The 14624-nt window shown below is 40.5% G+C and overlaps 1 protein-coding gene across 4 annotated transcripts in view; it reads right to left on the bottom strand.

The window, feature by feature from the left end:
* Positions 1-13759, bottom strand: part of GAS2L3 (growth arrest specific 2 like 3) — a 41098-nt gene extending 27339 nt beyond the window's left edge. The window contains exons 1-2 of one of the 4 annotated variants that reach the window (XM_033427649.2): positions 13404-13759; positions 2146-2191 (exon numbers count right to left, since the gene is read on the bottom strand). In XM_033427649.2, coding sequence (XP_033283540.1) covers positions 2146-2169 — 24 coding nt within the window. In that variant the 5' untranslated portion in view covers positions 2170-2191; positions 13404-13759. The remainder of the gene's footprint in view (positions 1-2145; positions 2192-13403) is intronic. The other 3 variants (XM_033427647.2, XM_004269483.3, XM_033427650.2) reach the window with 3 other exon arrangements.
* Positions 13760-14624: the final 865 nt, after the last annotated feature.

Below are 14624 nucleotides of genomic sequence, written 5' to 3'. Positions count from 1 at the left end.
ATCATGTATGAAAATGGAGAAGCTAAAATTAACAAAAGTCATTCTAAGTTCTTGCCACATTAGGGAGAAGAGTACTTGGATTTTCCTATTATTACAAGCAGAAAACTATAAAAACCTGGGCTAGTCAGTAGCATATTAATGTTGTTAAAAGCTAGATGTTAATAACAAAACCTGCATGTATAAAGATTGTTCTCAATCATGCTGAAAGCTGTCACATTGCAGAGATTCCTAACCATAGGCAGTCTACAGAAGAACTTGAATCAGTATATAAACTTAACTTACATTTAGACAGAAATTTAGGCCTACGTACAAATGGGCCTTTTCTCAGAGAGAGAGAGTTCATAGTTTCTGTTAGATTCTGGAAAGGGTCTGTGACCCAAAAGAGATTAGGAACTATCTAGTTCATTGATTTTTAGACTGTAAGTTTATTTACTAATCAGAATCAGGGACATAAAAAAGGGGCAAGGAAGACCTTCATGGATTAAATGAATAAGAAACCAGCTATCTACTGGGTGTCTCCTCTCTGCAAGGCACTTATGAAAAACGAAGCCTAATTAGCAAAGAGGTGCCGAGGAAGTTCTCACATTCACCAGGGAGAGAAGCAAAAACTTCCATGAGGGATGTCAAGGGTACTCCTGGAGAAGAATCAATAGGGACAGATCTGTGGAATCTAGGTCAGAGACGGGTTCGTGGAACTATAAGACAACACTATGAAAAATATCACCAATTTAAGAAAGTATTAATGGCCGTTAGGAGAGAAATGAGAAAAACATGGTCAATGTGGCAATGATAAAAAGCACTTTATAAGGAATAGAGAAAATATAATCAACATGAAACTGATGACATTTCTGAGACTTGGATAAAAAGAGATGAATAGAAGTAATCAGATAAAAAGTGGTTTTGAGAAGTAAGGAGTTCTGAGCATACTCAATGTGGATTAGAGAAGACCCCAAAGGGGAAGAGTAAGACCTTTTGGGAGACTGCCATGGACTCCCAAGTCCCCAAAGGAAAACAGTACAAAAGAACTCTTTATTAGTAGAGTAGGAGGATATAGCTGCACAGCGTAGGAGGGAGAAAGCAGCATCCCATTCAGAATTGTTCTTAACCATTTTATAAGTAAGTTATCTTCTCTAGGCTATCACACACTGCTATCTTGATAAGCCTTCTTTCTTAATTAAAAAAAAAAACTTTCATGACACAGTTATAATCTCCAGCTTTACATCCGGATAATTTCGTTGTACCAATGATACAACCAAAGTTCTGAAGTGCCTACTAGGTAACAACACATTCCAGGAGGCACTTGGCTCATGTTATCTCATTGATTCCTCACAACTACCCTGAAAAATACATGCTGTTATCCTCACCTCAGAGGCAAGGGAGCGGGGACTCAGAGAGGTAAAATAACTTGCCAGGATCTCACAAGCAGAGTGGCAGAACAAAAATCAGGCACAAAATCGGACTGACTCTAAAATTCTCACTTTCAAAGGCAAATTTTATTATCAGCTGCTTACATCTTCCTAGGTAGACCTTCAAGGTGATTTTTATCTTTAAGTTAAAATTCAGTCATGTTCTATTTATGCCAAAAGAAAGAAAACTTTTAAAGGATCTAAGAATAAATACCAACTCTGGAAATCATTCAAATGTAAGATCATTCTGGTTTGTCTTATTACCTCCATCTTGCTTCCCCTCACCAAAAAACTAACCAAAAAAACCACTCTAAATTTTAAGTTTTAATGACACATTATTTACAGGCATTACAGGGCACATGTACAATTATCTAAAAGTAAGAATTTATATTTGTTTTCACTGAAAGCTCTTTTAACTACAAACATATACTAAATTGTAATGAGAAGAAAATCACAAACTATTCCAATTCTTTTCCCAGAGTAGTACAAATACGATGAACCCACCAATCCTAAGATATTTTTGATTCTTACAAATATGCAGTATAAATGAAAGCTTAATATTAAAGTCTTTTCAGAACTAGAAAGTGAAAATATAGTATTCCTGTTATTAAATTTGATGCTTAAAAAAACAGTAAAATAGAAAATTTTTGTGATAATTTTAGTTTTTTTCTAACTATTGTAATCTTATTATATTAGTCTCATTAACTTAAATATATATTTTCCCAAGAAAACCACTTACTTGAATTGCAGGCAGCATGGTCATCTATGCTGAAATGATACTGCTGCTATGAAAATAAAACAAAACATTAATATGCAGACAATGGTAGCTTTCCTACTCCCCCAAACCCTCAAATTACAAGGAATCTGCTTTACTCTCCTATCTGACTGAAAACCTAATACTTTTCTATTTGGAATAATTTGACCATAGGAGAAGGCAATCATACTCCTCGTTTCTTACTTCATAAAAGTACTCCTCATTTGAAAGAGGAAAATCTGAAACACACTTTAATATGTAGTTTCTGGCACTAATATCAAAGTAATTCTTGAAGCATCTGACTAGTAAAATAAAACTAACAATAAAACTTAGCTTACCTTAAAACTGCCCCAGAATTTTCCCCTGTAAACACACTGTAAATATAATGTAAATACAAATATCACAACAACTGATACTGAAAGTCAAGTATCTCTCATCTGATCTTTACAAAGAGATAAGTGCATCCGAACTTTGTATAAATTCTCAAGTTTAACCATAAGCTTCTTCCACCAGATGACAAGGTAATAAAGAAAAATATCAATTTTAACTATGAAACAATACTCAATGCCTTTCCTTAATAATTTTCCATAAGTTATTTTCTCCATGAGGTGCTAAAGACCAAAAAAGAAAAAGCAATTTGAACTCTAAAGGACTATTCTTGAAACATACAAGAAAAAAAAACACAACTTTAAGTTAGATTAATACAATTCTTTAATGTATTTTCAGAAAGAAAGTGAAGAGTTTGAAAACACTCAGAACAGACTATATAAAACCTAGGATTTTAGATTGCTTATAGCAGCATAACATACTAGTCTATTTTTTATTGTAAACCACCATTAAAATATTCTAAGAAAAAATAGAAAATGGCTTATAAGGCTATCAATTTCCAAGGAAAAGTTACTTTCTCCCCTAAGTTATACCAAACATACCTCAGATGTGTAGATGTGCCAACTACACATCCCACTTTCCTCTCAGGAACATTTCTTCCAGTACCAAAGCTGAACTGGAGCTAAACCTAACTGAAAAGTCTGATGTTACACATCACATTGTCTTTGCAAGAAGGCAAAGGACAGCAGAATGTCCTTGATGTCATTTTCCCTTCTCTCTACCCTAGCAAAAGGCCAAAGTACAATTGGGCATTACTAATGAGTTTGTTATGCTTCCCACGAGCTAACTCAGTGGGGAATACGTTTTCCTTTAGCATAAATAATCCTTTGTCCCCAACAAAGATCCACAGTAAGAAGCTTCCGAGACCATTTTTAAAAAATACAGCAAAGAAGCTGCTCCCATTAAAATAAGGAGTCCCACATAATCAGACAAGAGCTTGAACAGCTGGAACTGCCAACCCCAAACAAAAGAAGGCCTGAATTATAAGGCGTGTGCAAATCAAGAACAGTGACACAGTCACAAAGAAGCTATCACAAGGATGCTTAGTAGTTGCAGTTTTTATGGAAAATTCAAAATTAGTTTTATGGAAGAAATGAAGAATTTGTGCACAACCTTCAATCACTGAACTTTAGCAGAGAGTCTAATATATATATATATATATACACATCTTCCCCCACATCATTCTTATGAAATAGAAAGAACTACTTTAAAGATAACAAAATTAACCATCTGGATTACCTTTAAAAAGAAGTTATTTAATAAATGGTACTCAGATAAGTTATAATATATCTTCATATGTGAAAAACTATCAGGTACACAAAGATATGCTTTTATTGGAAAACTTTTATAAACCGATGAGATTGTATCAGTGAATCATCATTAACTCCTGAGTATTTACTGTGCTCCAGATCCTAAGAGCCAGTTATTCATACTTTCTAGTCATTCACTATTCTCTTTCCAAATCATTTTTGTCTCATTCTTGTCTACCGTTAGCCCAGTCCCCAATCTGCATCACAATCCCAATTCTTGCTTCTTACTCAGTTTATTACCTGCTTTCCTCTTATCTATCTTTCCCTAAAAGTCTCAGTCTCTACATTTTTTTTCCCCACATAAACCAATTATGCCGAATCAGCAACTCTTCATTTCTGGATCTGCACCTTGATTAGCAATTTATTGGCTTTTTTTGGTTTCTGTTTTCGTCTGTCTTTTTGGAGAAGACTACTTTAATTCTGTGCCATCTTGAGGAAGTCTTTTCCCTCGGATTTGGGCAAAAAAAAAAGAGCTCTCAAATGACCAAGTCCAAACTATTCGCTAACCCTGCCTTAAGACAAACAGCTTACGCAGAGATCACGAGTGAATACTATACTTAATTTTTTAAATCTGGAGAAAATGTTAGAAGCACAGAGTGCACTTATCCACCTGAAACTTAAACAGAATTTGGGCCTGGCCCACTTAGAAACAGTTTCAGCCATGAGGTCCTCAAGATTAGTTTGACTTCAGATCATGATAGGAAAAAAATGCCAGCCCGTGGAGCGGCTCCTTTGTTCCACAGCTGTAGGCTCTGAAACTGAGTATATTTTAATTCCTCACTCACATTATAAAATGTGGTGGGGAGAGCACAAGGTGGTATGTCTCAATCCTGGTACAAATTGGGGGCTGACTTGGAAAAGAATGGCAAAGAAATAAAGTAAGTTTCCTCAGAAAAATAGTAACATTAACTGCCACTGCAACACATATACATTCGGCACCAGCCGACAGATTACTGCCAAGACACATAAGCTGCAGGGATGCGGTAAATGCCCAAGCTGGCGCAGTGGTTACTGCTGAGGAGGGGACGGAGATGAGATTAGGATGGAATGCACAGAGGCCTTTCAACTGTACCAGTAAGATTTCAGTTCAAGATAAGCAGTGAGAACACAGGTATTATTATACTGGTCTATACGCCCTTCTGTGTGTCAAAAAAAACATTTCATCATTTTTAATCTTTCATTTAGAAAAATAGTTAAAGAAGATATCCTGATTTGTTCAGGGGAATAAAAAACAACTTTCTCAGCTTTAAAATTCTGAGTTAAATATTTCCTAAGTGCCTAGAAGAAAAAATAGAAATGCTGTATCCATACCAAACATATTTCATATTTTTTAATGTATACTAAAATGAATCACCATAAAGGCACCACTGGGGTAGCTGAAAGTAGCAGACCCATCTGCTAAATGGGGTACCACCACCTCTCGTGTATGCTTGTTGTAAAGATTAAATAAGGTGATACAAATAAAGTACCTGATACATAGCTAGCACTTAACAAATGAGTTGTTATGATGATACTACGATAGGACATAATTATAGTTCATTTAACATAATTCATCAAATTAAAAAGAGGTAAGAAAACAAAGCTAATATGAGAAATCATTAAGTGTAATTTGGAAAGCTAATATGAGAAATCATTAAGTGTAATTTGGAAAGCTTCTTTTACTAACATAAAAATAAATACGGTTGTAAGTGAACATAAAAACTTTAATACCAACATCCATACTCAAATACGAATGTGTAACATAGAAGTCTCTTGCTAGAATAAGGCTTAAGGATTGTGTCACACATAGGCCCTTTGCTCCATTCAGGCTTTCTCCTCACCGTCCACTCTATTGGTTTCACTCATTTCTGTGGCTCTATCACTGTTCAAGCTATATGTTTGTCCAAGCAGGGTCCACTCCTTCATTTATTAAACAATCATTTATTCACACCCTTTATTAAACTGGGCACCACAGGCAACAGACGCAGTGATGAACATAACAGACGTGATGCTCTCATGGAGCTACTACATTCATTTGTGTATGTAGTGAATACACAAGGTTAAATCATGGTAATTGTTTTGAAAGAAAAAACAGAGAGAGAGACAGCAGGGGCCTACTTTAAGACTTTGATTGAGTGATTTAGAAATGGTTTTGCTGGAGGAAAAACATGAACTTGAAGAATGGTGGCAATTAGCCAGGGAGAGAGACAGGGAAGAGTTCTATGCATAGAGAATAATTTTTGCAAAGACTGTACAGAAGGAGAGAGAGTTTGGCGCATTCCGAGAACTGAAAGAAGCCAGTATGGCTGAAGCGTGGAGCACGTGCGGCTTAGGATAGGGTTGGAAAGTCAGGCAGTAGCCCCACCACGTGACGCCATACTGAGGAAAGTAGATTTTATTCTAATTGCAGTGGGAAGCCATGGAAGAGTTTTAACCAAGGGAGAGACATAATGTATTTCATAGTTTAACAGAGCTCCCTGAGGGGGAGACAGAAACATGGGAGTGAAATACTGATGGGTTTAACAGAGAAAGGGGGAAGAAAACAGAAGGAGAGGTGGATAGAGATGTGGGGGAAAGAATTAGTGGAAACACTGAGAGAAGGAGAAGCATAGAGGGGTAGAAACAGTGAGAGCAAAGGAAACTGAGCACACAGGAAGTGAGTTGGAGAGCAGCCTGCAAGGGGAAAAGGAGGGGATCCACTGCAGCAGTTCAGTGACCAGTGATGGTGCCTGGGCAGGGATGCTGACAAAGTATCCACCGGAGAAAAGTGGATGGGTCTGACATCTATTTTGGAGTTAGAATCAAGACTTGATAATGGTTAGAGATGGAGGGTGAAGGCGAGGGAGGTAAGGGCACAGTGAAGCGTCAGGAACAGCTCTTGGGTTTCTGGCTTAAGCAGTTGAGCAAATGGAGAGTTGCAGCGTTTGCTGCGATGAAGATGATGGGAGTCTGAACAGACTGAAGCGGGGAACCCAGCAGAGACAGGGCAAAAGTGCTATGTTTTGGTCATGTCTAATTTGAGAAGGCTTCAAAGACATTCAAGCGGAAATGTCAGGTTGGCAGTTGGAAATACTAATCTAGAGCTAAGAAGAAAGTTCAGGAGGAGATAGAAATTGCCAGCAATCCTTGGGGGATAAAACCACTGGAAAGAATGAGATCATCCGAGAAAGAAATGGAGAAAGCAGTGACAAGGATCTAGGAACAAGTCCTGAAAAAAACCAACATTTAGACACGAGAGAAAGAGTCAGCAAAGGAGATAGAGTCCTTACCTCGACTAATCCAGGTTTACAACTCTTCTGATTTACCTCCTCCCAGGAGCCCTTCCTGATTGGCCTGAATTAATTCTGCCTATATCTGTAGCTCTTGAATTCACATAGCATTTCTCCCAACTACCTGTCCTTACAGTGCTTTATACTATTTTTTCGTTGTTTCTGTACATTGCTTGACCAAGTATATTTTAAGTTCCTGGATTGCTGTCGGAAGTAGTGTTGAGAGAAGTATTCAAGCTGAAAGTTTAGGAAACACTTCTGGTGGGAGATATGTGAACATCTCTAGGAAAAACCAGGTAGGTGAAATGTGACAGCAAAGCTTGGAAATAGCCATACAGCAGACACATGTCTGACAGGAGACTTTTTTTGGGTATTATTTATTATTTTTCACTTTTATTTATTACGTGACCCAATAAATAATTTTGCCTCTCACCAAACATGTCCAAGGTGAAATATGTGAAGTGGTTACTAGTCAAGGTACCAGCAGGTTAAGTGAGCTGCCTGATATACCAGAGGAATCACTATGAAAAAAATGACTAAAACTGGTGTATTTGGCAGAGGGTCCAAATGAACGGGACAGAACAGCTGTGCCAGTGCACAAGGACTCCGGGAGCAATGTGCTACTCAGGAATTCATGCGGTTGCCCTACTGGACGGGTACATTTTTATTACGGCTTTAAATTAATTCCATTGTGGTAGACCACGTAATGGTCCCCAAAGATGTCTATGTACTAAACCCCAAAACCTGTGAATATACTGCCTTCGTGGGCAAAATGGATCTTGGCGATTGAGTAAATTAAGGGCCTAAGGAGATGGGAGATTATCCTGGTGAGCCCAATGTAATCACCAGAGTTCTTATAAGAGGGATGCAGAAAGGTCACAGCCAGAGAAGGGGATGTGCCAAGAGAAGCAGAGAGAGAGAAAGAGATGTCATGACACAAGAGGCAGAGAAAGAGAGAGGCTGGAGCTGTTACACTGCCGGCTTGGAGAGGAAGCAGCCAGGAAACGCAGGTGCCTGCTAGAGGCTGGAAAAGGGGAAGAAAAGAGCTACCTCCCCCCACCCCCAACCCTTAAAATGGATGCAGCCCTACTAACGTCTTTTTCTTTTTTTTAGCTCATTTCAGAATTTTGACCTCCCAACTGTAAAATACATTTATGTTGTTTTAAACGACCAAGTTTGTGGTTATTTGTTCTAGCAGTAATAGGAAACTAATACACATCTTAAGCGAAGAAAGGAAGATATTCCCAAAGGGTCAAGACATTTGACCTAGAGAAAGCGATACGTATCCAAACATGGTTAGAAGATGTAGCAAGGCCAATGCATTGAAGCAACGAGTAAAGGGCACCAGCTGTATATAGTACACTTAAAAAAAAAAAAAAAAGATGCAAAATTTACAGGTAAAAGCCATTGTGAGTGCTGTGTGTGTGCTATCGTCATCAACAATGGCCCTGCCTTTGTACATCGGAGATCATTCATTCACTCATTCATTTAAATATTTACAAAGGCTCCTAGCGTTTACTGTCTCAGGGAACAGCACCCACACTCACCAAGTTCCAGGTCATGCGGACTCCTTCCTCTCTCACAGCTCTGCCCCAGCTCCAAACCTACCTCAGCCAGAACAATCAGTGGCCGTATCTCGTTGTTTCTACCTTTACATTTTCTCTTCAATACCCAAGGCCACTCCTTTAGTTCAAGCCACCACCATCCTTTTCCAGGTTTACTGAAACAGCCTCCAACCAGTCGCTCTCTCTCTACTCTTTCATGCCTCCAACCTGTTCCTATACTGCAGCCAGAGTGAGCCTTCACAAACTCCCATATAAGGATGTTACTACTTCCCTGCTTAAAACCCTTAATGGGGGCTTCCCTGGTGGTGCAGTGGTTAAGAATCCGCCTGCCAATGCAGGGAACACAGGTTCAAGCCCTGGTCCGGGAAGATCCCACATGCCACGGAGCAACTAAGCCCGTGTGCCACAACTGCTGAGCCTGCACTCTAGAGCCTGTGAGCCACAACTACTGAAGCCCGCGTGCCTAGAGCCCGTGCTCCACAACAAGAGAAACCACCACAATGAGAAGCCCACGCACCCCAAAGAAGAGTAGCCCTGCTCATCGCAACTAGAGAAAGCCTGCGTACAGCAACGAAGACCCAACGCAGCCAGAAATAATAAACAAATAAAAACCCTTAATGGCTCTCCACTGCCTTCAGGAAAAAGCCTAAAGTCCTTAAGGAAGCCATCAAAGCCTTATAGGATCCCCTCGCCCACCTCTGACCCTTACACTCCAGCCATGTTGAACTTCTTTTGGCCCGTGGAGCACGCTGCTCTCTCATCTCTGCGATCCATCTACATGGAACGCTCCCCTTCCTCCCCTCTTTCAGACTCACTCCTACCTACCCTTCAGATTCAACTGCTCTAAAAAGCCTCCGTGAACCTCCTCCCCTGTTTAAGTTGTATAGCAATATAGGCTTCTATTTTGCTGTACTCTATACTTAAAAAAAATAAGATTCGTAAGGGGGTAACCTTCTCCATCTCTTCCACTTGTATGTAGAACTCAGTGCTAAATTTAGCCCTGGAATTACTCCTAAACAATAAGTGTTGTATTTATTACTAAAGGAAATATGAAACAATAATGAAATAAATCTGTGGTATATTCCTTTAAGGTAAAGGTAGCTTCCAAAGCAGATGAAGATTTTTAAGAGGAAGAAATAAGATTCTTACTCCGTAATAAAACATCACATGTTATCTGCAAAATATAAAGGCTCTTCATTTGTTGGGAGTCTTTACTTTTTTATTTGAAAATTTCCTTTTGCAATGTTTGGCAGAGATCCAACCTGAAGAATTTAATTTTGTATTAGATAGAATTATTAGTTTGTCATAAAATTTTGTGGGATACAAAAAATTTTTTAAAAACTTAAAATCCATTTGCCTTTATATATGATAGACTAAAAGACTCTGGAAAACATACATATACAGTAACAAAGAAATGTAAAAACAACATTAAAAAAAAGAATAAGAGCTGTATGTACTGATATGAAAAGATGTCTATTATATGTCATGCAACCAAAAGCAATCTGCAGTACAGTATTTAAGTATTACCGGGATCACAGTGTTTTCTAAACTGTGTGTGTGTGTGAAAAAGAAAAACTCTTGAACAAAGTTAAATAATTTTTTTCAAGAGCCAATTTGTGTGTGTGTGTGTGTGTGGTACGCGGGCCTCTCACTGTTGTGGCCTCTCCTGTTGCGGAGCACAGGCTCCGGACGCGCAGGCTCAGCGGCCATGGCTCACGGGCCTAGCCGCTTCGCGGCATGTGGGATCTTCCCGGACTGGGGCACGAACCCGTGTCCCCTGCATCAGCAGGCGGACTCTCAACCACTGCGCCACCAGGGAAGCCCCAAGAGCCAATTTTATTTTGGGGATCAAAAATATTAACAAGTCATCCATCAAGGGAAAACACAAGTCATAATGTTTAAAATTCCATATAAAGTGAGTCCTTCACCATAGCTTATACTTTCTTACAAAAAAGTTTATGTTTTGTGAGAGTAGGCAGAAGTCTCTATCAGCACTTCAGCAATATCTAATATATGACTGATGGTTTTAATACTGTAAATCCCCATGACACTTTCAGCAGCAAAAACAAAACTGCATTTAATGTCTCTGCTACATTTCATACATTCTAGGTCTTTGTACATTAGTAATTCACTTATGAAATACATGGCAACATTCTGTTAAAACCACCTACTCTGTAACAACGTAATAACATGATAAAACTTTATGAGTTTTTAGAAGGAGAAACACTAAAGAGATACAATTATAATTATTGCCTGCATCGTATAAACATTACTTCTTAGGCATTTCTCTATGGCAGTTACATTTCAACTAAAATAGGGAAATTCAAAATGAGACAACAGACTGACAGACTCAAGTTTCCTAGTCTCTCAAATTCTATGTACACTGCATGGTTCATTAAGGATGTAAAGGTATATCTGATATCAAAGTATAGGAAGCAAAGAATAATAGGAAGAAAGTAAAACACACATACATAGACATACATACACAGCCATGTTACTGTAAGAAAGCAAAACATAACAATACACATTAATCTTAATCCCTTACTTTCCTCATCAACAGCCAGATTGAAAAAACTTATTGAAATAACTGCACTTTCATTCTTATCTCCAAACTTAAATTGAGATTGACAGGAAAGAAAAAAAAGAGTGCTGCTTAGTAAAAAGTACAGTAAATGAGCAAAAACTAAATGGGAAAATATAAATTAGGAAACATTACTTCTGAACTGACCAATCATCCAAACATCACTGGACTCATTTAGTTTTTTAGTATATTAGCAGGTATACTGTTGACATTATTCCCTTATCACACACTTTGATTTACCATCACAAGTTACTTCTATTTTTTAATGAAGTATTCAAAATAAACTGATACCCACAGCAGAAATGAACCTGGGCCATACAAACAACTCCGCAGAGAAGTTGCTTATAGCTGGGAATATAAATGCAAGAGTAGTGTGATTAAAAAAAAAAAGAGGCTGGACACTGGAGACAGTCTAGACTGAATTCTGGGTGGACCTTAGTAGCTTAATTCCTTTCTCTGAGCTTCAGTTTAATCTATGACATGGAGAAAACACCAAGGAGACTGCAGGATTATTAAGAGGTTTAACAATAATATAAGTAAAGCACCTAGAACAGTACCTGACACATTCTAGGTAATAATGCATTATAAGCAGTAGTGAGTGTTTAGTATGTGCCAGAAATAATTTTAAGTGCTTTACATGGACTAACTTAATCAACGAATGACAGCTACCATGACCTCTGGCACTGCCTTCACCTTCTGCTCCTCTCTGCCTGCCCTTTGGGGATAGCTTGAAACTTTTAATCCAAATTAAACAGCATAGAAATAATACAAGCTATGTGTCAGGCACTGTACTATGGATTATTTCACTTGATCTTCACAACAACCTTCACATCAATAAGGTAGGAACTATTTATTATCAACCTTCGTTTGCACAGTATGAAACTTAGACTTAGAAAGATTAAGTAACTTGCCTAAGGTCACACACACAGTAAAGTGTGATTTCAGAGCCCCCATGTTTAGAAACTCTGCTACATTAAAAGAAATATTACTTATAATTCATTAATATAAAAATAGCAGAGACACCCACTATTCAAAATCTGTGGGGTTTTTAATGAGTTTTTGAAAGAGATGAGTCAGACAGGTAACATGTATCAGGATTCTACACCAGATGACTATCACCAGTTTCCACTTTTTCATTCAAATCCATTCCAATCTCCTCCCAAAGGGAATCTGAGGTGGTGAGAATTCCAATTCCTAATTATTTAAGTCCCAAGTGAGGTAATCAGACAGCAGTTCACAAACTGCTTATCTTCTGAGAGAGTAGGTATGAGCACTCTCCACACAAACGAAGCAAAACCCAAACTCTGACCTAGACAGGGCCTGCAAAAAAAAAAAAAAAAAATCTCTTCACTTGATAGCGACTCAACTTCACCAGACGTACCACAAAGCACTCTAAATCCATAAGACTCAATCCCGTGGTTCGAAAAGTTAGGAACCAGGAATGACTGCATGGTCAAGCACTCCCTCCAAAACTTTCCTCCTACTTCCAAGGCAATCTACAAACCTCCCCGTAACGCAGCCTTTCAAACCGAGACGTGTGGGTGGGGAAAGCATCGAACAGAGCCTCCAGTTATTCGGCGACATGGGCCTTGCAACGACTGGAGGGAACAAATAGGGAAGAAACTGTAAACTCTGCCAGAGTGCAAAATGACTGTGTGTCATTCTCCTTCCAACGTCAGTGACTTCATCACTTCTTGCTGAGGGAGGCACTAAGGAATCAAGCGACCCTATATGTGCTAGGTGCTTGGAAATGAAGGTGCCCCTGGAGAGCCTAAACTAGCTTCAGGCTCTCATCCCTCCTTGGAGTCTAAAGCAGAGCGACAGCGGGTCGCTACCTCTCCCCTAACCTAGCACACCCACACCTGCCGTCCCCCGCCCCAGCACACCTGTGGCCCCTCGCACCGCACCCGGGTGGGCATGGGAAGGCAGGCATAACTTCACCTTGACGGCCCCGGGGACCAATCAGAGCACAGGACTCCCGCAGCGGGCCAATCGGACAGCGTCTTGGATCCCGCAGCTCGGGGCCCCAACCGAACCACCGCTTCCCCTGCGCGGAGCGCTGGGGGCTCCTCGAGCGCAAGCTGAGACGCGGCAGCCGAGAAGGCAAGTAAGAGTTCGCGAGGAAAGAGAAGGCAAACAGGGAAGTACTCACCCGCCCAGACGCAGGAGGCTCACTGCTCCCTGTGGGGCGACATTTCGCTCAATCTGTGCCTGGCCGGCACGCCCCTGCCCAACCGCCGCCGCAGCCGCCGCCTCTGCCTCGAGCTTCGCAGCGGTTCGCCGCCGCCTGTTTCGAAGGAACCAATCAGAAGGCGGAGAGGGGGCTTGGCTGGAGGCCCCGCCCCCAAGCCGCCGGGAAGCCGCAGACCCGCGGGCTTCTGAGTCGAGGGGCGCCTCGCCTTCCTCCGCCTGGCGTCTCACAACTCTGGGGGGCTAAGCTCCTCTTCTCACAGAAAATGGCTTGGTCACAGAGTACCTCCTCTCATCTGGCCCCTCAGCGACAGCAACAAACCCTTTTTGTCCCGATTAGCAGGAGAGGTGAATCAACTTCTCCAAGCATCCCGGAATAGTGCGCGGTAGAGTTGCTCTGAGTTTTATCCTGTTCTGTTAAGAGCCCCTCCCAATTCTAAATCCACCCGCGATCTGGCTGTACTGAGGGCGCTAGGTTTCCGGATACAAACTGTCACCCTGCAGGAATGGGAGTCCTGTGAGGGGTGTGGGGAGAGGGATGGAGAGAAATCCTGTAGCTGCAGGCCACAACTGAAAGCGGAAAGAGGATGTTGGCTTTTCCTTGAGGAAACACCGGAGCAGGGTCTGGGGGAGGGGAGGAGAAGGAGTAACCTCAACGCAATGAGAGCTGCGTACTAGCTCCCAGAGTTGAAGTATGGAGACTGGTCTTGAATGTAACAAGAGGTAGGTCCGTGATCACTAATTGTGGCTTATTATGGGGGCAAAATCGGTGCCGAAAGCCTGGAAGGCCAGGCCTTTCCCCTCTTCTTAGTTTTATTTTGTCACATCATGTTGCCTTTCTGGGCCTCAGTTTCCCATCTGTAAAGAGTGGAATTGCCTGGAATGATGTTCCCCAGCATTTATTCCTTCATTCACCTATCAAAAACAATGAGGAGGTACTGTTGCTTGCTGAAGAGACAAAAGTGAAAACGACAGCCCCTGCCTTCAAGTGCCCAGCAGCGTGGTAATGACTCAGTGGAAACCAGTGGAAGTCTGCGAAAAGATGGAACACCTAACAATCTTGTAGGGTGATGGTCAGAGGTTTGAAAGGGCTTGAATTTTGAAGGACGAATAAGAATTGCCAAGAGAGAGGATAATTTGGAGTAAGGAGTGCTTTCTAGGCGGAGAGAAAAACAAGCCTCCA

The sequence above is a fragment of the Orcinus orca genome, chromosome 11 (assembly GCF_937001465.1).
Source record: "Orcinus orca chromosome 11, mOrcOrc1.1, whole genome shotgun sequence".
NCBI classification, from domain to species: domain Eukaryota; kingdom Metazoa; phylum Chordata; class Mammalia; order Artiodactyla; family Delphinidae; genus Orcinus; species Orcinus orca.
The sequence above is the reverse complement of the archived record's forward strand: the minus strand, read 5'-3'. Positions and strand labels throughout refer to the sequence as shown.